Genomic DNA, 24,236 nt, shown 5'->3' with positions numbered 1-24,236 from the left:
CATCAGGATTGGAAACAATGATGAAAAAAATATTTTTTTTGCCAAGGTTAGCCCACGATTTTTTCGAAAATGCAATTAAATTCAAAATGGCTAGTTTTCGTTAAATTTTAACATCGATGAAATTGTATGTTAATTTTTAACTGAACAGTGAAAATCGCATCTTCCTAACAGCTTTGGGTGTGGTATTAGCGGCATCGGAACCAAAAAGATACGAGCATTGTCGAAATTGCGTAAATTCGATTCGGACACGAGTATGTCGGAAGCTAGACCTCCTAGAAGATTGCGGTTTTCAGATATGAGTAGGGTTTGAGAATACCTTTCTTCTGATATACATCTCATCAGGATTGAAAACTATGATGAAAAAAATATTTTTTTTTGCCAAGGGGTTAACCCACGATTTTTTCGAAAATTCAATTAAATTCAAAATGGCGAGTTTTCGTAAAATTTTAACATCGATGAAATTGTATGTTAATTTTTAACTGAACAGTTAAAATCGCATCTTCCTAACAACTTTGGGTGCGGTATTAGCGGCATCGGAACCAAAAAGATACGAGCTGTGTCGAAATTGCGTAAATTCGATTCCGACACGAGTATGTCGGAAGCTAGACCTCCTAGAAGATTGCGGTTTTCAGATATGAGTAGGGTTTTAGAATACCTTTCTTCTGATATACATCTCATCAGGATTGAAAACTATGATGAAAAAAATATTTTTTTTTGCCAAGGGGTTAACACACGATTTTTTCGAAAATTCAATTAAATTCAAAATGGCGAGTTTTAGTTAAATTTTAACATCGATGAAATTGTATGTTAATTTTTAACTGAACAGTGAAAATCGCATCTTCCTAACAGCTTTGGGTGCGGTATTAGCGGCATCGGAACCAAAAAGATACGAGCTGTGTCGAAATTGCGTTAATTCGATTCGGACACGAGTATGTCGGAAGCTAGACCTCCTAGAAGATTGCGGTTTTCAGATATGAGTAGGGTTTGAAAATACTTTTCTTCTGATATACATTTCATCGGGATTAGAAACAATGATGAAAAAAATAATTTTTTTACCAAGGGGTTAGCCCACGATTTTTTCGAAAATGCAATTTAATTCAAAATGTCGAGTTTTCGTAAAATTTTAACATCGATGAAAATGTACGTTAATTTTTAACTGAACACTGACAATCGCATCTTCCTAACAGCTATGGGTGCAGTATTAGCGGCATCGGAAAAAAAAAGATCTGAGCTGTGTAGAAATTGCGTAAACTCGCTTCCAGCACGAGTATGTCGGAAGCTAGACCTCCTAGAAGATTGCGGTTTTCAGATATGAGTAGGGTTTGAAAATACCTTTCTTCTGATATACATTTCATCGGGATTGGAAACAATGATACAAAAAATATTTTGTTTTGCCAAGGGGTTAGCCCACGATTTTTTCGAAAATGCAATTAAATTCAAAATGTCGAGTTTTCGTAAAATTTTAACATCGATGAAATTGTATGTTAATTTTTAACTGAACAGTGAAAATCGCATCTTCCTAACAACTTTGGGTGCGGTATTAGCGGCATCGGAACCAAAAAGATACGAGCTGTGTCGAAATTGCGTTAATTCGATTCGGACACGAGTATGTCGGAAGCTAGACCTCCTAGAAGATTGCGGTTTTCAGATATGAGTAGGGTTTGAAAATACCTTTCTTCTGATATACATATCATCGAGATTGGAAACAATGATGAAAAAAATGTTTTTTTTTACCAAGGGGTTAGCCCACGATTTTTTCGAAAATGCAATTAAATTCAAAATAGCGAGTTTTCGTAAAATTTTAACATCGATGAAATTATATGTTACTTTTTAACTGAACAGTGAAAATCGCATCTTCCTAAAAGCTTTGGGTGCGGTATTAGCGGCATCGGAATCAAAAAGATACGAGCTGTGTCGAAATTGCGTAAACTCGCTTCCAGCACGAGTATGTCGGAAGCTAGACCTCCTAGAAGATTGCGGTTTTCAGATATGAGTAGGGTTTGAGAATACCTTTCTTCTGATATACATCTCATCGGGATTAGAAACAATGATGAAAAAAATATTTTTTTTTGCCAAGGGGTTAACCCACGATTTTTTCGAAAATTCAATTAAATTCAAAATGGCGAGTTTTCGTAAAATTTTAACATCGATGAAATTGTATGTTAATTTTTAACTGAACAGTGAAAATCGCATCTTCCTAACAGCTTTGGGTGCGGTATTAGCGGCATCGGAACCAAAAAGATACGAGCTGTGTCGAAATTGCGTTAATTCGATTCCGACACGAGTATGTCGGAAGCTAGACCTCCTAGAAGATTGCGTTTTTCAGATATGAGTAGGGTTTGAAAATACCTTTCATTTCAATGATACAAAAAATATTTTGTTTTGCCAAGGGGTTAGCCCACGATTTTTTCGAAAATGCAATTAAATTCAAAATGTCGAGTTTTCGTAAAATTTTAACATCGATGAAATTGTATGTTAATTTTTAACTGAACAGTGAAAATCGCATCTTCCTGACAGCTTTGGGTGCGGTATTAGCGGCATCGGAACCAAAAAGATACGAGCTGTGTCGAAATTGCGTAAATTCGATTCCGACACGAGTATGTCGGAAGCTAGACCTCCTAGAAGATTGCGGTTTTCAGATATGAGTAGGGTTTGAAAATACCTTTCTTCTGATATACATCTCATCGGGATTAGAAACAATGATGAAAAAAATATTTTTTTTTGCCAAGGGGTTAACCCACGATTTTTTCGAAAATTCAATTAAATTCAAAATGGCGAGTTTTCGTAAAATTTTAACATCGATGAAATTGTATGTTAATTTTTAACTGAACAGTGAAAATCGCATCTTCCTAACAGCTTTGGGTGCGGTATTAGCGGCATCGGAACCAAAAAGATACGAGCTGTGTCGAAATTGCGTTAATTCGATTCGGACACGAGTATGTCGGAAGCTAGACCTCCTAGAAGATTGCGGTTTTCAGATATGAGTAGGGTTTGAAAATACTTTTCTTCTGATATACATTTCATCGGGATTAGAAACAATGATGAAAAAAATAATTTTTTTACCAAGGGGTTAGCCCACGATTTTTTCGAAAATGCAATTTAATTCAAAATGTCGAGTTTTCGTAAAATTTTAACATCGATGAAAATGTACGTTAATTTTTAACTGAACACTGACAATCGCATCTTCCTAACAGCTATGGGTGCAGTATTAGCGGCATCGGAAATAAAAAGATCTGAGCTGTGTAGAAATTGCGTAAACTCGCTTCCAGCACGAGTATGTCGGAAGCTAGACCTCCTAGAAGATTGCGGTTTTCAGATATGAGTAGGGTTTGAAAATACCTTTCTTCTGATATACATTTCATCGAGATTGGAAACAATGATACAAAAAATATTTTGTTTTGCCAAGGGGTTAGCCCACGATTTTTTCGAAAATGCAATTAAATTCAAAATGTCGAGTTTTCGTAAAATTTTAACATCGATGAAATTGTATGTTAATTTTTAACTGAACAGTGAAAATCGCATCTTTCTATCAACTTTGGGTGCGGTATTAGCGGCATCGGAACCAAAAAGATACGAGCTGTGTCGAAATTGCGTAAATTCGATTCCGACACGAGTATGTCGGAAGCTAGACCTCCTAGAAGATTGCGGTTTTCAGATATGAGTAGGGTTTGAAAATACCTTTCTTCTGATATACATATCATCGGGATTGGAAACAATGATGAAAAAAATGTTTTTTTTTACCAAGGGGTTAGCCCACGATTTTTTCGAAAATGCAATTAAATTCAAAATAGCGAGTTTTCGTAAAATTTTAACATCGATGAAATTATATGTTACTTTTTAACTGAACAGTGAAAATCGCATCTTCCTAACAGCTTTGGGTGTGGTATTAGCGGCATCGGAACCAAAAAGATACGAGCATTGTCGAAATTGCGTAAATTCGATTCGGACACGAGTATGTCGGAAGCTAGACCTCCTAGAAGATTGCGGTTTTCAGATATGAGTAGGGTTTGAGAATACCTTTCTTCTGATATACATCTCATCAGGATTGAAAACTATGATGAAAAAAATATTTTTTTTTGCCAAGGGGTTAACCCACGATTTTTTCGAAAATTCAATTAAATTCAAAATGGCGAGTTTTCGTAAAATTTTAACATCGATGAAATTGTATGTTAATTTTTAACTGAACAGTGAAAATCGCATCTTCCTAACAGCTTTGGGTGTGGTATTAGCGGCATCGGAACCAAAAAGATACGAGCTGTGTCGAAATTGCGTAAATTCGATTCCGACACGAGTATGTCGGAAGCTAGACCTCCTAGAAGATTGCGGTTTTCAGATATGAGTAGGGTTTTAGAATACCTTTCTTCTGATATACATCTCATCAGGATTGAAAACTATGATGAAAAAAATATTTTTTTTTGCCAAGGGGTTAACCCACGATTTTTTCGAAAATTCAATTAAATTCAAAATGGCGAGTTTTAGTTAAATTTTAACATCGATGAAATTGTATGTTAATTTTTAACTGAACAGTGAAAATCGCATCTTCCTAACAGCTTTGGGTGCGGTATTAGCGGCATCGGAACCAAAAAGATACGAGCTGTGTCGAAATTGCGTAAATTCGATTCCGACACGAGTATGTCGGAAGCTAGACCTCCTAGAAGATTGCGGTTTTCAGATATGAGTAGGGTTTGAAAATACCTTTCTTCTGATATACATCTCATCGGGATTAGAAACAATGATGAAAAAAATATTTTTTTTTGCCAAGGGGTTAACCCACGATTTTTTCGAAAATTCAATTAAATTCAAAATGGCGAGTTTTCGTAAAATTTTAACATCGATGAAATTGTATGTTAATTTTTAACTGAACAGTGAAAATCGCATCTTCCTAACAGCTTTGGGTGCGGTATTAGCGGCATCGGAACCAAAAAGATACGAGCTGTGTCGAAATTGCGTTAATTCGATTCGGACACGAGTATGTCGGAAGCTAGACCTCCTAGAAGATTGCGGTTTTCAGATATGAGTAGGGTTTGAAAATACTTTTCTTTTGATATACATTTCATCGGGATTAGAAACAATGATGAAAAAAATAATTTTTTTACCAAGGGGTTAGCCTACGATTTTTTTCGAAAATGCAATTTAATTCAAAATGTCGAGTTTTCGTAAAATTTTAACATCGATGAAAATGTACGTTAATTTTTAACTGAACACTGACAATCGCATCTTCCTAACAGCTATGGGTGCAGTATTAGCGGCATCGGAAATAAAAAGATCTGAGCTGTGTAGAAATTGCGTAAACTCGCTTCCAGCACGAGTATGTCGGAAGCTAGACCTCCTAGAAGATTGCGGTTTTCAGATATGAGTAGGGTTTGAAAATACCTTTCTTCTGATATACATTTCATCGGGATTGGAAACAATGCGGTTTGGATTGCGGTTTTCAGATATGAGTAGGGTTTGAAAATACTTTTCTTCTGATATACATTTCATCGGGATTAGAAACAATGATGAAAAAAATAATTTTTTTACCAAGGGGTTAGCCCACGATTTTTTTCGAAAATGCAATTTAATTCAAAATGTCGAGTTTTCGTAAAATTTTAACATCGATGAAAATGTACGTTAATTTTTAACTGAACACTGACAATCGCATCTTCCTAACAGCTATGGGTGCAGTATTAGCGGCATCGGAAATAAAAAGATCTGAGCTGTGTAGAAATTGCGTAAACTCGCTTCCAGCACGAGTATGTCGGAAGCTAGACCTCCTAGAAGATTGCGGTTTTCAGATATGAGTAGGGTTTGAAAATACCTTTCTTCTGATATACATTTCATCGGGATTGGAAACAATGATACAAAAAATATTTTGTTTTGCCAAGGGGTTAGCCCACGATTTTTTCGAAAATGCAATTAAATTCAAAATGTCGAGTTTTCGTAAAATTTTAACATCGATAAAATTGTTTGTTAATTTTTAACTGAACAGTGAAAATCGCATCTTCCTGACAGCTTTGGGTGCGGTATTAGCGGCATCGGAACCAAAAAGATACGAGCTGTGTCGAAATTGCGTAAATTCGATTCGGACACGAGTATGTCGGAAGCTAGACCTCCTAGAAGATTGCGGTTTTCAGATATGAGTAGGGTTTGAGAATACCTTTCTTCTGATATACATCTCATCAGGATTGAAAACTATGATGAAACAAATATTTTTTTTTGCCAAGGGGTTAACCCCCGACTTTTTCGAAAATTCAATTAAATTCAAAATGGCGAGTTTTCGTAAAATTTTAACATCGATGAAATTGTATGTTAATTTTTAACTGAACAGTGAAAATCGCATCTTCCTAACAACTTTGGGTGCGGTATTAGCGGCATCGGAACCAAAAAGATACGAGCTGTGTCGAAGTTGCGTAAATTCGATTCCGACACGAGTATGTCGGAAGCTAGACCTCCTAGAAGATTGCGGTTTTCAGATATGAGTAGGGTTTGAAAATACCTTTCTTCTGATATACATCTCATCGGGATTAGAAACAATGATGAAAAAAATATTTTTTTTGCCAAGGTTAACCCACGATTTTTTCGAAAATTCAATAAAATTCAAAATGTCGAGTTTTCGTAAAATTTTAACATCGATGAAATTGTATGTTAATTTTTAACTGAACAGTGAAAATCGCATCTTCCTAACAACTTTGGGTGCGGTATTAGCGGCATCGGAACCAAAAAGATACGAGCTGTGTCGAAGTTGCGTAAATTCGATTCCGACACGAGTATGTCGGAAGCTAGACCTCCTAGAAGATTGCGGTTTTCAGATATGAGTAGGGTTTGAAAATACCTTTCTTCTGATATACATCTCATCGGGATTAGAAACAATGATGAAAAAAATGTTTTTTTTTTACCAAGGGGTTAGCCCACGATTTTTTCGAAAATGCAATTAAATTCAAAATAGCGAGTTTTCGTAAAATTTTAACATCGATGAAATTATATGTTACTTTTTAACTGAACAGTGAAAATCGCATCTTCCTAACAGCTTTGGGTGCGGTATTAGCGGCATCGGAATCAAAAAGATACGAGCTGTGTCGAAATTGCGTAAACTCGCTTCCAGCACGAGTATGTCGGAAGCTAGACCTCCTAGAAGATTGCGGTTTTCAGATATGAGTAAGGTTTGAAAATACTTTTCTTCTGATATACATCTCATCGGGATTAGAAAAAATGATGAAGAAAAATAATTTTTTTTACCAAGGGGTTAGCCCACGATTTTTTCGAAAATGCAATAAAATTCAAAATGTCGAGTTTTCGTAAAATTTTAACATCGATGAAATTGTATGTTAATTTTTACTGAACAGTGAAAATCGCATCTTCCTAACAGCTTTGGGTGCGGTATTAGCGGCATCGGAACCAAAAAGATACGAGCTGTGTCGAAATTGCGTAAATTCGATTCGGACATGAGTATGTCGGAAGCTAGACCTCCTAGAAGATTGCGGTTTTTCAGATATGAGTAGGGTTTTGAAAATACTTTTCTTCTGATATACATCTCATCGGGATTAGAAACAATGATGAAAAAAAATAATTTTTTTTACCAAGGGGTTAGCCCAAGATTTTTTCGAAAATTCAATAAATTTCCAAATGTAGAGTTTTCGTAAAATTTTAACATCGATGAAATTGTATGTTAATTTTTAACTGAACAATGAAAATCGCATCTTCCTAACAGCTTTGGGTGCGGTTTAGCGGCCATCGGAACCAAAAAGATACGAGCTGTGTCAAAATTGCGTAAATTCGATTCGGACACGAGTATGTCGGAAGCTAGACCTCCTAGAAGATTGCTGTTTTCGGATATGAGTAGGGTTTGAAAATACTTTTCTTCTGATATACATCTCATCGGGATTAGAAACAATGATGAAAAAAATAATTTTTTTTACCAAGGGGTTAGCCCACGATTTTTTCGAAAATGAAATTAAATTCAAAATGTCGAGTTTTCGTAAAATTTTAACATCGATGAAATTATGTGTTAATTTTTAACTGAACAATGAAAATCGCATCTTCCTAAAAGCTTTGTGTGCGGTATTAGCGGCATCGGAACCAAAAAAGATACGAGCTGTGTCGAAATTGCGTAAATTCGATTCGGACACGAGTATGTCGGGAGCTAGACCTCCTAGAAGATTGCGGTTTTCAGATATGAGTAGAGTTTCAAAATACTTTTCTTCTGATATACATCTCATCGGGATTAGAAACAATGATGAAAAAAATAATTTTTTTTACCAAGGGGTTAGCCCAAGATTTTTTTCGAAAATTCAATAAATTTCCAAATGTTAGAGTTTTCGTTAAAATTTTTAACATCGATGAAATTATGTGTTAATTTTTAACTGAACAATGAAAATCGCATCTTCCTAACAGCTTTGGGTGCGGTTTTAGCGGCATCGGAACCAAAAAGATACGAGCTGTGTCAAAATTGCGTAAATTCGATTCGGACACGAGTATGTCGGAAGCTAGACCTCCTAGAAGATTGCTGGTTTTCAGATATGAGTAGGGTTTTGAAAATACTTTTCTTCTGATATACATCTCATCGGGATTAGAAACAATGATGAAAAAAATGTTTTTTTTTTACCAAGGGGTTAGCCCACGATTTTTTCGAAAATGAAATTAAATTCAAAATGTCGAGTTTTCGTTAAAATTTTAACATCGATGAAATTATGTGTTAATTTTTAACTGAACAATGAAAATCGCATCTTCCTAAAAGCTTTGGGTGCGGTATTAGTGGCATCGGAACCAAAAAGATACGAGCTGTGTCGAAATTGCGTAAATTCGATTCGGACACGAGTATGTCGGGAGCTAGACCTCCTAGAAGATTGCGGTTTTCAGATATGAGTAGAGTTTGAAAATACTTTTCTTCTGATATACATCTCATCGGGATTAGAAACAATGATGAAAAAAATATTTTTTTTTACCAAGGGGTTAGCTCACGATTTTTTCGAAAATGCAATTAAATTCAAAATGGCGAGTTTTCGTAAAAATTTTAACATCGATGAAATTATATGTTAATTTTTAACTGAACAGTGAAAATCGCATCTTCCTAACAGCTTTGGGTGCGGTATTAGCGGCCATCGGAACCAAAAAGATACGAGCTGTGTCGAAATTGCGTAAATTCGATTCCGACACGAGTATGTCGGAAGCTAACTCTCCTAGAAGATTGCGAATTTCAGATATGAGTAGAGTTTGAAAATACCTTTTTTCTGACATGCATCTCATCGGGATTGGAAATAATGAAAAAAAATATTTTTTTTTTGCCCACGATTTTTTCGAAAATGCAATAAAATTCAAAATGTCGAGTTTTGTGAAATTTTAAACATCCATGAAAGCTTATGTTTCAAAGTACTTTTCTTCTGATATACATCCTACATAAACCTTTTTGAATAGATATAAGTATCTATACTGTCTTTGTAAATACCAAAACGTGTTTTCAATTTTGTATACATTTTTGTAGGCGTTACGTTCGTCATGCTTTATAATGCAATATTTACTTATAAATATTTCATTTTTGGAGTACTTACTTGCTGACAAGCTTAATAATTCAGGCTTGTAACATGATATTTCATTAGGCTTGAATTCTTGAATTGAAAATAAAAACGATTTATAAAATTTTAAGACTGATTTTCTTATTTTTGTTTCAATTTTATTCACCATGATCAACATGAATTGCTATTTCTAAAATACAATTTTCTATTTCTCTTTATGCATAATACTCTACAATACTTATGTTTTCATTATAGTTTTTCAAAACTAAACATTTAATAAATACAAATTTGACTGATGTGTCGGCCTACAAAGAATTAACTTAGCTTAGCTAAAAATATCTACAGTAACATACCAAAAGCCTTAGATTTATGATATTGATAGTTTTAAACAAATATGTACAGCTTTTAATTCTTCTCTTAAATTAGTGTGAATCTTAAATTTAGAACTTTACCTACTTAAAAAAAATATATACAAACTATAACACGGTAGGATGCTTCTTAGAGAGAGAGGAGAACAAACGAAGATATAGATATTTACCTCCTTTAGCTTTGCTATATTCTTATTCCTAATTTGTTTTTTTATTTTTAATTCTTTTTATTAAACCCGGAATGTCTTAAATTCTAAAATCTTTCGTAACCATTGCAATTGTTCACTTTAAAAGTTCAACTGTCTCGCAGAGATCTTGTCGATGGCAGGCCTTTGAGGCCTTTCTCAAGTTTATCTGCATCACCAGCTGAAAATCTGTAATTTGTCGGGACTCGACTCACATTCAAACTATTGCGCTTTTTTACTTCCCATGTCTGAAGAATTCGATCGACTACCGTTCTTCTTCGAGAGCTTCTCCTCACTGCCGTAGCTATCGCAACAATTATCATTGAGCCTCTCGTAGTCCTTCTTTGAGCCTTTCCATGAAGGTCTGCGAATCGGCCCATTTTGACCTCCATTTGAAGGGACCACAATGGCGGGATTGGAAGACGTCGAGGATATGGAATTGTTGCTACTGCTGCTGCCCGAGTTGCGTCGAGAGGTCTTCGATTTGGCTTCTTTGATAATGGACACTGATGTGGTTTCGATTTCTTGGGTGATTGTCGGTATATCTTCTTGGGAGAGACTCTCCTCCAAGAGAGCTTCGGTGTGGAACGGCAGGTTCTCGACGTCTCGATAGTTGTCAGAGCTCCAATGAGAGTTTGTTCGCTGCCTCAGCGGTTGTTTCTTCGAGGAGGTATTCAGAGCTGGGTCCACCCTCAGGGGAATTGACTTCTTCGATGGTATTTAAGGGGGAGACTTGCATCATCTGTTGCTGTTGTATCATTTCAATTTCAGTCTTTAAGGTCGCCTCATAGCCCAGCAGTCCCAGCACCAGACGCGGATTAGCAATGACGAACTTCTCAAAGGTCTGAAAGTCAATCTTGACCATGTCGGTTTGCGTTGCGCGGGTAATTTTCGGCATTTGATCACTCAGGGCCCCACCACCGGTTGTTGGTGCAACTTCTTCGACTTCGCAGTGCCACATCTCAGCCGGATGCGATGAGCTTCGGACCAGCGATGCTTCGCCAACAATCTGAGGAATCAGGATGTTATCAGAGATGTTAGGGATGGATCGGGCAGGGAGGAAATTACCCACCGCTAAGTCAGCTCGCGAGGCCATCCTAGAATTGGTCATCTCCTGCAGAGCGTGTATCGCGTTACGGACTTCCATGCTAAGGAGAGCAACATCGTCATGCAGAGTGCTAACTTGGCAGTCCAGTTTTTCAATTGATCTCTTATTGGCAGGATTGTCGGTTTCGCTTTGAACGGGCTCTAGATTTAAGCCCTCCAACGAGCCAAATTCAGCTCCAGGGGAATGAATGGTAACGGACCTTTGACGTTCGACGCGTTCTCGAAGGCCGGCCAACGAACGTCCGCGAGGCAGAAATTTCATACTCCGCGGGCTTCCGCCGGCTCCTATAAGAAGCGGCGACCTCATCGGCAGGGGTGAGGGTGTGGATGAACTACCGTGATGCGGCGAAGCAACTGCAACTGCATCACTGTCCGGTTGGTTTTCGTCATCCTCGCTAATTGATGGAAGTGGAAAATGAGGGGCCCAATGTCTGAGTCCTGGCACTCGTAGCCTTCACGTAAATTAAAAGTCAGGTCATGTTGGATGTCATTTGCAAATTGCTGTTGGTACTCGGGATACAAGCGCAGAACCTCCACCAAGCCACCCATATGTACGCATTTTTAAATCGCAGTAGGTAAGTGCCTGGAAAGAAAATAATAATTAAAAAAGGTTTAATTCATTAAAATTTGCAGAGATGTATGCATAGCACGGTATAGCATATGCCATACGGGAAGGCAAAGGACACATTTACAAAAACACACTGTGTACCGTTTAATATTCATTTTCATCGCATTTATAGTCTTCACTTAAATTCAGGGATGATTTATTTCAGAAATCCTCAGGTTAATTAGGATAATTTAATGGTGTTGCTTTCATATGACAAAGGGAAGGCGGGGAAAGCGGGGTGGTTGGCTTGGCAATGAGATTTGTATTTGTATGCTTAATAAAACACAGGACAAAAGCTTAAAATGCTTTTGATTTAAATCTTTTATTCCCCCCACGCTCATGCATAACATTCCAGAAGGTAGCAAGAAGGTTGGATTTATCTGCCAGGTGATTTTATTTAACAATTTAATTAGGTTCCCATTTTTTACTTCACTGTTAAGAGACAGCTTTCATATAAAAATTCTAAGGCCTAGGGCACTAATCTACCTGCATACTTAGATTTTAGAAACAAAACATATAAGGTAATTTATTTAATAAATGCGATGCGGTATTTTACAGATGAGTTTTTGAATTTGATGATCCTTTTAATTTAAAAGCGAGCTCGTAGTTCAAGACTTATTTTTATTATTACGTTCTAGTTTAAAATGAAGATAAGACTTTTCTTAACTCATCTGGAACGAACGCCTTTCAATTAACAGTTAATTCAGGTCTTATGGTTAAGATTAAGTTTTGTCTTACAGATCTCTACAAAGTTGTCTATAGTTTACAGTACACTAATTGATAAAGAACACAGAAATATAAGTTCCACTTTTTCGATTTGTTCCTTCATTTGCACCACAAGACCTACTTTCACCGAAAGTTTCAGAATTCTAAAAATGTTTCAGGCTTCAACAGAGTGCGAGCTACGAAAATAGAGAAGAATTGAAAAGGAAATTTCGCTGGACATTGGCCCTTAAGTTTAACATATCAGTTTGGCAGGGAATACCAGAATAAGGAATATCATTCAACATTCTTGATGTGCGACTAAGAAAAGAAATTTATTCAATGTTTCAAAGTTATATCGAGACAATCAGCTTGATTGTGTTCTAAAATGGGGTATTGCTAAAGACTTAAGATCGTTATCATTATCAAACCAATATTAAAAATGTATTGAAAGATTGACTTTTAAAAATTCTTGGTGGTTTTGGGGAGTACTGTACTAATTTCATTTTTGTTCTAGGAACGTTTTTGGTATGTATTTATTTAATGTTTATTGATATACATTTTAGATTAAAATTTCTTTCAAAAATGTTGACAAGTTTTTAAGGCATCGAAATTAAAAAAAAAAATCAAATATTTTTTAAAAATCCGACAATAAAATAAGACATTTTTGATTATCAAATGTTATAAGATTCTATTGGGCCATTTAAAAAAAATGAATATTTGGATTTCGATAAAAGGATTTGTGTGTTGACTTCCATTACTTTTGGTAATTTACTTACAAGTTTCAACTCAATGGACCCAATTTTTAAGGCTTAAGGAGAGAAGACATTTAACCTTTTTAACTAAAATCAAATAATTAAAAAAAAAATATTTCAAAAATATTGAAAATTTCGAAAACTTTGTAAACCATATACCATATTGAATAGAGGTTTTCAAAATAAAATACATATTGAAATTTAAGTATTTGGCTTTGAAACTAAATCCGGAAAATCTAAATCCTTAAATTTTGTATGTAATTTTTTTCGACATTCTATTTCTTTGTAATGGGGATTCGGTATTTTAAATTTTATGATTTTTGCTTATCGAGTACTCTGAACGTCGAACTTGTCGAGTTGTAGAAGCTAAGTAAGGTCAATGATTCTCGATAATTTTCTCCAGATGAGTCCTAAAACTAAAGGAAGTTCTTATACCTCTACCTTTCCAGAATCATCATCCATTCCCACATAAACAAGGCATACCAGCCTACGTTTATGTCACCAACTATCATCTCACCTCCCACGTTGTAATGGCGAAAAAGCTAGAAGCGCTCCTATCTCCTATTCTCCTTCTAGGTAACCTAGGTAAATAGCTGTAGAATCCCAATCTTTTAATTACACATCAGAATGATGAATTAACATCAACTGACTCCTCACCCTTTCTCTTCCTCCCCAACCACCTCTCATCTTTATTGGTCTAGATCTAAGGTGTTAAACGACCCGTGCCGATGATCAGCCTGGCTGGGGGCCCAATTCAAGAATAGCCCAGTCTCTAACAGAGTATCCGGATACCTGGCGACCTCTGGATTAACTGGACATATCTGTACATGCGAATCTCTGTGCAGATGGACCTCTTTTCTTCGCATCTCGTGGGACCATTGTGTACAAAATCAAAACTAAAAACAAAAATGAAAAAAACAATGAGACCGGTATCTCTTCAGGACTGGGCGGAAGCTTTGCGTCAAAGCCTGCACAGAGAAGGGAGTAGTGGCTAACCATGGATCCTCTTCTGCTGTTGCGAGAATATAAAGGTTGCGATACCTTATTTCAGTAGTGGCAGGGTTGCGAAAAATGGCCCTACCACTACTAATGAGAGTACTTCCAGAAATGGAAAACTCTCAAAAAGCCTTTATTGACAAAGGCGGCAAGTGACGAAAATCTTAAAGGCCTCTGATGCATCATCGGGGGCTAAAAGGACAACGCAGCAAACCGCTAGCGTCGAATGGGCTAAAAGCATACTTGCTACAACAAGGACCAGTAAGGACTCTACGTCCGAAAGAGAAAGGCCTCTTGAGAAGGTCGTACCGATACCGAAACGGCCTCGGGTGCACAACACCAGCGCTCCCTTAATCCCTTAAAGACAAAATCCAGTTTCAGTGACATCGCGAAGGGCAAACTCGTGGTTGCGGTCATTGACAGGAGCGATGATGATGGCACAATATCGGCTGATCGTTGGCAGTTGGTCAAAGTTAAGCTCTCGGGTGGCTTTTTGAGCATTTTGAGAGAGCTTACAGGACAACTTCCTTCCATAAGCGATGGGGGTTGGCATTAAGGATATGTCAAACTCATGGTTTGTGGCGACCAGAGGTCGCGGTCATCCGGTTAGGTGAAGTTTGGCCAGTTGCGAAGCTCGAGGTTGTCACTGTGGAAGACATTCCTAGCAGACCTATAGCCCGCATTTGGATACCGATCGAACCTGCTGGTATTGAGGACATTCTCGATATGATCAAAGTTTGCAACGCGTCCCTCCCGACGCATAACTGGAAGATAGCCAAGCTAGGAAGTAAAGGGTCTTTATAGTAGTGCCATTGTGGTACTCAATAAAGAATCCTTATCTCCTCTAGCCTTAAACGAGGGCTCCATAAACTATGGCTTCGAATCCATTAAAATTCGAATCTATAAAAAAGATGAGGTTAACGCGGAAAGCGGGCCTCCAAAAACAACCGAAGGTGAACTAGCGGTTGGTGGGCTTGGGACGTCGTCTTCTCTCCTAACAGAAGGTGACCATGCACCCATACCCTTTCCAATCGCGAGTCTACCCTCTACAAAAGTCGTAGACAGTCTATCCTTAATGGAGACTGAGGACGACCTTAACATGATCCTTCTGAGCGTGGACAAATTCTTGGGTTCATTTTAGACTCAGAGGATCAGAACAAAACCGTGGTGGAGGTGGAGGTTGATCTGCCTAGTTGTAGTCAAAATGCTGCAGTTAGTACAGATTAATCTCCAACACTCTATAAAGGCCTCGGCCTCCCTTCTTCTCCGTCTGGCAAGAAACGGGGAAGACATTGTCCTGATCCAAGAGTCATGAATTGTGGGATCCGGTGTTCGAGGACTCAGGACTCCTGGGTACTGCACACTTTGTGTGACAGATAAAGGTGAACCTAGATCTTGCATACTAGTGAAACGTAGCATTAATGTATTTTTACTCCATCGTTTCAGTGACAAAGATACCACCGTAGCTAGGCTGGAAACAATCAAAGGAAGTTTCTGGCTAGTGTCGGCGTACCTTGGCCATGACCACCTTATCCCTCTCCCTGCAGAAAGTCGTCGCTGAAGCGGAAAGGCAAAGAATCCGCCAATGACCTTACCTCAGCTATGAACAGATCGCTAAAAATTGCTTGTCCACTTATAAACATAAGAGGAAAGAGAAAACCACAATGGTGGGCCTCAGAGCTTGACTTACACAGGAAAGAATGCAGAAAACTTTTCAACCGGGCCAAAGCCGCAAGACTAGCCTCTCATTGGGACTCCTACAAAGAATCCCTAAGAATCTACAAGAATGCACTAAGGAAATCCCAGCCATCTTCTTGGCGATCCTTCTGTGGCATGATAGAAGAAACTTCTGAAGCCTCTAGGTTACGAAAAATTCTTTCAACTAGTCCAGCTATGTCAAGCTGCTATGAAAAATGCATGCTGCTGCTGGACAACTTCAAGTAATAAATCGCTGAACTTAATATTGGACACTCACTTTCCTGGTAGTTTTCTTACCGAAACTTGAAACAGTTTTATACGTTCAAGTTCAAATACAACATATCCACAAGGTCTGATCACAAGGGATAAGCTACAATGGGCTCTCAATAGTTTCAAACCATTTAAATCTGCAGGACCAGATGGAATAACACCAGCCGAATTACAAAAGGCTTCTGATATAATTGCACCAATCCTTGAGGCAATTTTTACCAGCTGACGTTACCTGATTCATGTTCCCCCGGCATGGAGAGAAGTTAAAGTTGTTTTTATACCTAAAGCAGGTAAATGCTCCCAAGTCAATCCTTAAGATCTACGACCTATAAGCCTATCATCATTCCTTCTTAAGACCTTGGAAAGATTGATTGATATCCATTTAAGGGCACGTATCCAAACAAGACTTCTGTCTTCGTCTCAACATGCCTACTGTAAAGGTTAATCGGTGGAAACAGCGTTACACACTTTAGAACGCACCATCGAATATTCCCTCCATCACAAAGAGTTCACTATGGTTGCTTTCCTTGACATCGAAGGTGCCTTTAACAACGTGGACACATCTGCACTAACATCTCTAAATGTAGAGAGTTCACTTCGGGATTTTATTCATTTAATGCTGACTAGCAGAAAAATCAAGTCAAAACTGGTGAATGAAATCCTAACTAGTCTGGATGCAGAGGGTTTCAGAGTGATAGCCTATGCGGACGACGTAGATATAGCAGTTTCAGGAAAGCATCTTAACATCCTAAAAGAACTCTTACAAAATGCCTTGGACAGACTATTACTTTGGGCTGATCGGTGTGGACTGGGTGTTAACCCACACAAAACCGATCTGGTCTTATTTTCGAGGAGATAAAAAATTCCATTTGTCAACCTTCCCTCTATTAAAGGAATCCAATTAAAATTCTCAGAAGAGGCTAAATACCTGGGTCTTGTCTTAGACAAAAAACTAAATTGGAAACGCAACGTACAGGAAAGAGTCAAAAAAGCTACTGTAGCTCTCTTTTCTTGCATAAAAGTTATTGGTAATAAATGGGGTTTACAACCCAGAATCACGGATATACACAGTGATTTTAACGTACAGTGTGGCAGTATGGTGGACTGCTTTAGAGGAAGGTATACAGAGGGATAAGCTTAATAAAGTCCAACGTTCAGCTTGCTTATGTGTGAGCGGATCGCTTCGCACGACCCCGTCTGCGGCACTAGACACCTTGCTCTACCTGACACCTCTTCACATATTTAGCAAACAAATAGCTGCAAGCTCTGCTATTCGCCTCAATGCTTCGTCGCAGTGGACTAACGACAAAAATGGCCACTCCGTAATTCTAAGGTATTAAGAATCAATTCCAAAGCACACAGACTACACCATGTCAAGGAATTTCCAGATTTCTATACCTCGCAGATCTTTTTGGGAGGATAGGACATTCTTGGAGGATGATTCAATCCAGTTTTACACAGATGGGTCAAAAACAAAAGAAGTGGTTGGTGAAGGTGTGTACTCTGAGCGACTGAAATTAAGTCTCTCTTTCCGCCTTTCCAATCATTATAGCGTGTTCCAGGCGGAACTTTTGGCGATAAAGGAAGTCTTTTCCTGGCTCAAAGAAAACGTGATATCAACATCTGATATCCGTTTTTTCTCTGATAGCCAGGCCGCTTTCAAATCTCTGGACTCTGTCTCTACAAACTCTATAACAGTCCATAACTGTTGATCATCTCTAATGGAGATGGCTCAACAGTTTAATATTCATCTTTGCTGGGTGCCGGGCCATAGAGACATTCCAGGTAACTGTAAGGCAGATGAACTCGCCAGGAACGGTATAGTACAGCCCATCCTGCCACGTTTGGAAAGTACTGGCATACCAATCGGTACTTGTAAACTGCTGCTAATGCAAGACTCTGTGAGGAGGGCAGGCACTAGGTGGAACAACATCACCAAGTTTCAAGTCACAAAAAATATCTGGCCAACACTGGATTTAAAACGTTCAAGGTGCTTGTTCTCTCTTAGATAGCATATAAGCTCGATAATAGGTGATATAACCACACACTGTCTAATAGAAAAGAACGCCACGAGACTAGGCGTATTCTCAAATAACTTTTGCAGAAGCTGCATGGACGAGGAAGAGGAAGAAACGGTTCTTCATCTTCTCTGCTGATGCCCTGCTCTAGCTCGAAAACGCAAGAATTACCTATAGGATAGGATTAACGATCTAAACGATCTAAATCATATCGGTATAATCAGCCTCTCACGTTTCGTAAGGGACTCAAGCTGGTTCCATTGAGCTTAAGAGAAAGCCTCAAGATTCATATGGTATCACAATGGGCCATTAAACTGGCCTAAGTGTGTCCGTTTCCATCTTGGACAGCCAATATAACCTAACCTAACCCTGCTTCTCGTAGTACCCGTGGCATGATGGTTAGTGCGTTGGACTGTCATGCTAGAGGTCTTGGGTTCGATCCCTGCCTATGCCACCTAAAGTCTTTTCACGGGTACTGCCTCTTGCGAGGAATTGACAAATTCTCCAAGAGTAACTATTGTCATGAAAAAAAAAAAAAGTACTTACAAATGTATAGTACATTTTTTATAACAATGGTTACTCTAAGGCTCTTCAGGAACCCATCGAGTTCAAAATAAATAAAAAATATTTGTTGTTTTATGTTTCAGGTACCTGGTTCTAATAGAATGTACTTAATAAACTCTGAATTATGATCAAAGTACCTATAGATGTAAGAACTTTTGAAATATTTGATTGGGGTGGATTAAGCACGATTTATAGATTAATTTAAATAGTAAACAAAAAAATCGTATGATAAAACATCGAAAATAAAATGCACGTTGTTAAAATCTTTTATTTATCATAATGCTGATTCTGAAATAACCGATTTTAAAAATGTCGACAGCGGTTTACTCAATTTTATTTACATGCTGATGCACGTTATTTATGAATTTGTGTACATAAACCAGATTATGTTACATAGGACGCATTAGGTAGCACCATTTGTATAAATGATAAATACACAAAAGCCTTTAAAAAATTATCATGATAAAGCTATCATGAGAATTTGAAACAATTTTTTAATAAAATGACTTATATTAACAGCCAGATTGTTTTTTGCAGTTAAACCTCATCAAAAAAAATGTTACGGTTTTTCTTTGACTTAAAGGAGTTTTCTTCTTCAAGTACAAAATGCCGTTAAAATGGAGTCCAGATACAATAAAAACAAAAATGACTGCACTAAATTTTAAAATTTAGGCAGCTCATCCCTAGAGTTCAACTTTGGTCGTTCTTTCAAGTACAGCGATTTGTAGAATGTAACGACACTCTGGCTTTCCCAGTCATTGCTAAGTTAAGAAGTTCAAAACTAATGTGCCCGAGCCAATAACTCTTTTTAAACAGTTCCCTATTTTTCTTGAGATAATGAGGGTAACAAAAATCCCCTTGAGGGTGTTCTTATTATTTTTGATGGTTAAGGTGAAAAATTAAGAAGAAATGAAAGCCTTCAACAAATTCTTTTGGATTTTCAGTTAAAAATTTTCTTTTTTCGCAATAGTTAATTTCACTTAAGTAGAAAATGAAAAAAGGACTTCAGATGAACTAGTTTTTTTAAGCGGTTTTAATTCAAAATAAGAAGTTTTTTTCACTGTGAACCACAGATGATTTTAATCACCCTAATATTTTCATGGAATTTTTTTGTTTTCAAATAATACCTATCACTACAAAATATAATAATTCCAATGATAAAAACCAACAAAATAGGACACGAATGAAAGAAGCATTCAATTAATTGCTTATATTTGTGAGGACACACACAACACACAGATTAGCAGCAAAAAAATAAGGCTGAATTGAATAGTACTTTACAGATTTTATGGAAAATGCTGTGTTAAGAGTAACTAATGAATGTAGACTTACATACAAAAAATACGTAAATACCTAACTACGAGTACACATTGGAAATATTTTTGCGCATATTTGACGAAATAAATTGGTAAATAGCTTGAAGCAATCCCTTTTCAATAAAGTCTTTTATGTATGTATATTTTTTGATCCAATTAAACAAAATAAGCAAAAACATATCGAAAGCTACAAAACTTCAAATAGTTAATAAAATTGTATTATTGTTTTAAAATTACATAAGTTAAAAGAAAAATAATCAAACAAAAATATGAAACAAGTCTTACGAGTATGTTGAAAACATGCTTTGCCAATTAGCATAACCATAACGTTTTTATTGTTATGAAGTTGAAATATGAAATTGAAATTTTATCACATATACGAGAGAAATATAATCAAAAAAGAAACAGCCAAACAAAAGACTAAATACTTTCAACCGAAGAATTTGAATTCACTGGAAAGTCTCGCCAGTATTTATTTAATTTTTTTGTACAAATAATTTAATAAATAATTTAGAAAACAAACTAAGTTTTTGAGTTAAAAATCGTGTGAAAATTAAAAATCTTTAAGTTTCAAGATTTTTTTTTCCAAAAAAGGCCAAAATAATATAAATGTAAATATATGTTTATTTGTCCATATGACCAGTCATATTTTATTGTAGGATGATTAGCTTCTAATCTACGATAGTACTCTCTCTAGATGGCTGGGGCTGGAAATTAAATTAGCTCCAAATTTAAATAAAATGAACGGCTGGGTCTCACGAACTTATTATTAAATCATTTCCTGCATTTTAAAACTTAAAGACGTTTTTGTAAAAATGGTTGGTTTTAATAATTTAAATTTCATTTGATTTCTCAAAAACCAGGTCCGTAAAGCAAGAAACACCACATAATTTTTTGGGAGTAGGGATTTCTAAAACAAACCGGAATAGGAGCACCTAACTAGTAAAAAATGAGCGTTAAATTACCCCATTATTAAATTTTTAAAATTTTGTTTGGTTTAGAAAGTCTCCAAAAATTTCAATTTTGCGACGTGACTAAGGTAATTCCTTTATAATCAGGTTTTTAAAATTATGAATTTAAAGGTTTGGTGTTTCTAGCTTGACGTCAAGGTGGGAACACCTCAAGTTTGAGGGGTAAGGGATTTTTGCACCCGGTCAGGATTAGAACACTAAATTAGCCCTAAATTTCTGCATCATTACAATTTCGTAATTTGATTGTGGTGTTTCCAGCTTTAAGGACGTCAAAAAGCCTAAGAGGTTAGAGATTTTTTAAAAATTAAAGCCAGATATGGGGATTTAAAGGAAGCACAGGAAAATTCAAATCAGGCTTGAAATTTATATGAACGACTGGATACATCAAGTGAGGTCCTGATATTTTAAGTTAGTTTTTGTTTAGTTTGTCAAAAAGGTTTTTAAACTTTAGGGAGTTTTTTTTAAATCTAGGGGTCCCTTAAAATATCAAAACAAGTCCATAAAGTTTCAGTGAGATCTACTAAAGATCTTAAGGAAGGTCTTGAAACAGCTGGACTGGATATTTGAATAGGTCTAAGGACTAATGAACCAATGGAATGTACTTTCTAAACATTTTTTGGAGTTTCTAAGGCTGTCTTTAAATGTCAGTTAAAATAGACTGGGGTTTTCAAGGGAGGTCTGCAATCTTCAGACATACATATCTTGAAAATTGCCATGTAATGTGGAGATTTCAAGGGGGGTCTTTACATTAACAATAAGGTCTCGAAATATCACAGCAAGTTTTGAAATATGAGGTAAGGTGGTTAAAACAAGTGTTAATGTGATTTAAATGTTCTATGTATCTACTCGTTCTCATTGCATCAGCTTACCACCACTGGTTGACAAAATAATGTTCCATTTCAGAAACACTATCAAAAAAATGTTTATTGATGAACACGGCCTTAATTAGAATATCATCTTTGAATTTTTTCTATTACATTAGGTTTTTTTTAAATAAGTCCCTTTAAATATACTAAAAAGAATCAAAAGCTAGGCTTTCAAGGCTAAGTTAAAACTCAAAATATCTCTTACCAATAAATTGTATTATGATTTTGAAAAGCACAAATATTTCTCCTCTAAATAAACTTCAAATCATTTTAGTATCTTACTTAGCCGTCGAAATTCCCATTAGTTATGAGTATTTATCTGACTCCATATAGTTTTGAATAAACCTTGAATTTAATACTTTATAGGTTTAAAAAAATACGGGAGTAGATTTGTATTGCTGAATTCGAATCCAAACTTTAATTTTAACACAAGTTTTAAAAATACCAGTTTTCAATATTATTTTTATACCTTTAAATATGTTTCATGAACTTGATATAATAGAATTGATTAGACATTAGATTTCTTAGAAGCTTATTGTTCTTGTAAGATACCGTTTTGATTTGTTTATAGATTTCGAAAACTACCACATTTTTTTTTTTTAAAAACAGCTGATTCATACATTTAGATAGCCTCAAAAGGGCCTTATAAGTTTACCTATTATTTTCGAATTTTAAAAGGTAAGATTTCAAAAACCTGACGTGATAAATTAATTTTGAAGTCAGATTTGAATTGAGGCCACCAAAAACTATTTGAAAAGAGAAAGTTTATTTTATGTAAGAAACGCTTGTTGACAAGTGTAATCAATATTGTGGCCCTTAAACAAGTGGCACTGATATTCGTACTATGTGGGCGTATGATGTTTTAAGTACCATGAACTTACTTAATTCGTTGAGAAAGCAAATTAAGTATTTCAAACTTTTACAACAATCAGCTTTACAATAGCTTCAAAGAAACAAATACAAAACCTTTCCAAACTATTAAAATTAAAATAAAGAATTCATCAAAGTCAAAAAGAATTAATTTCCACTTTAAAAATTGTTTCGGTACATCCCTATCCTTGATGGTTATTAAAATTCTCTACTCATTAAACTTTATGGCTTTTTGTTTGTTAAATCAATTAACTATCCCAAAAATTTACCTTAACATCACTACTGCTCCGAACCACGATATCCTGACCTGCACTGTTTGTTGTAGCTGTCATCTGTCCATTTGATGTTGCTACCAGATGCACGTTTATGTCACATCCAACAAGATCACCCTTACCTTGAGAATGAAGGGAAAATTTAATTAAACAAAAAAACACAAAATGGTAAAATACACTGCCACAAAATACAATTATTTTTCAAAGAAGTAATAAAACGAAGAAAAAAGTTATTTATTTAAAAAGTAATAAGAGAGCTTTACTTACCAAGGATAGCCACAACCATTTCGTCTTTGATAACTTCCATTGAACCATTGCACAAGTAATAAATATAATTTAACGCATCCCCTCTGTGGATGAGAAATTCACCGGGTGCACAGAAATTCGTTTTTATATGCAACGAAAGAAGTTTCAAACAGCCCTTGAAAAATAAAGAAAGTTCAAAAATATAGACACCAAAGTAATGAAACCATCATCGGTTTAATAAAGTAAAATAAAAAATAATTTAATTAATTTAGTTTGAGTTCGTATTTCTTGATATTTGAGTGTGGGTTTTGCGAAGAAGGTTTTTAAACCGAATCGCAATGCAAACACATTCCTTGGAATGTCCAAGGTGAGTTTTATGTAAAGCACTCAATCCATTTTATGCAGAAATTGCATGAGATTGTAAACAGGATTAGAGCATTTTTAGTTTTTTTTTATTAAATTAAATCACTGTAACTTGTGTGAGTTCATAAATTGATTTTAATCTTTTGATGAGTGTTTCGATTATTTTATATCACTTTGGAGTAACGTCGGTTTTAAAGTCATTACTCGTGTTTTGTTTGAAAATGTATGAATACAACCGATAAAAATTAAAGTACAATCTTACTAAGGATGAGTTATTGAAATTTATGCGAGTCTCGAATGGGCCTTATGTGATTTTGCTCTCAAGTGTTGGTACGATTGATATTGCATTTGTATTCCGATGGCTGTGTTCGTTGAGTAATTGTGCATTTGGAATCATGTGTTTTCCATTGGGGAACATATTAATCTGTTGCTGTTGATATTATTAAGTTTTGTTAATGAAAATGGACTAACTGGGCTTATTTTGTAAGTGAAAACAAAAGAAAAGATAATTAAGATTTGCCATGTTTCCACCAAAGTTTTATCTCAGTTTGAATTAAAAAATATTTTTGGTTCC

General features: G+C 36.0%; 2 protein-coding genes across 3 annotated transcripts in view; one reads left to right on the top strand and one right to left on the bottom strand.

The window, feature by feature from the left end:
• Positions 1-24,236, top strand: part of LOC129950481 (potassium voltage-gated channel subfamily H member 8) — a 214,296-nt gene that overhangs the window by 163,917 nt on the left and 26,143 nt on the right. The gene's annotated exons all lie outside the window — the stretch shown is intronic.
• LOC129950264 (uncharacterized) lies at positions 10,634-23,173 on the bottom strand. 2 transcript variants are annotated; one of them, XM_056062142.1, is made up of 3 exons: positions 23,051-23,173; positions 11,114-11,731; positions 10,634-11,050 (listed from the first exon to the last, which is right to left on the bottom strand). In XM_056062142.1, exons 2-3 carry the CDS (start codon positions 11,453-11,455, stop codon positions 10,658-10,660), a joined length of 735 nt encoding a protein of 244 aa, XP_055918117.1. In that variant the 5' UTR covers positions 11,456-11,731; positions 23,051-23,173; the 3' UTR covers positions 10,634-10,657. The 2 variants fall into 2 exon arrangements, with proteins under 2 accessions (XP_055918117.1, XP_055918116.1); XM_056062141.1 differs by having other exon boundaries at positions 10,634-11,731.

This window comes from Eupeodes corollae, chromosome 3 (assembly GCF_945859685.1).
Source record: "Eupeodes corollae chromosome 3, idEupCoro1.1, whole genome shotgun sequence".
NCBI classification, from domain to species: domain Eukaryota; kingdom Metazoa; phylum Arthropoda; class Insecta; order Diptera; family Syrphidae; genus Eupeodes; species Eupeodes corollae.
This window is presented reverse-complemented; position numbering and strand designations above follow the sequence as displayed.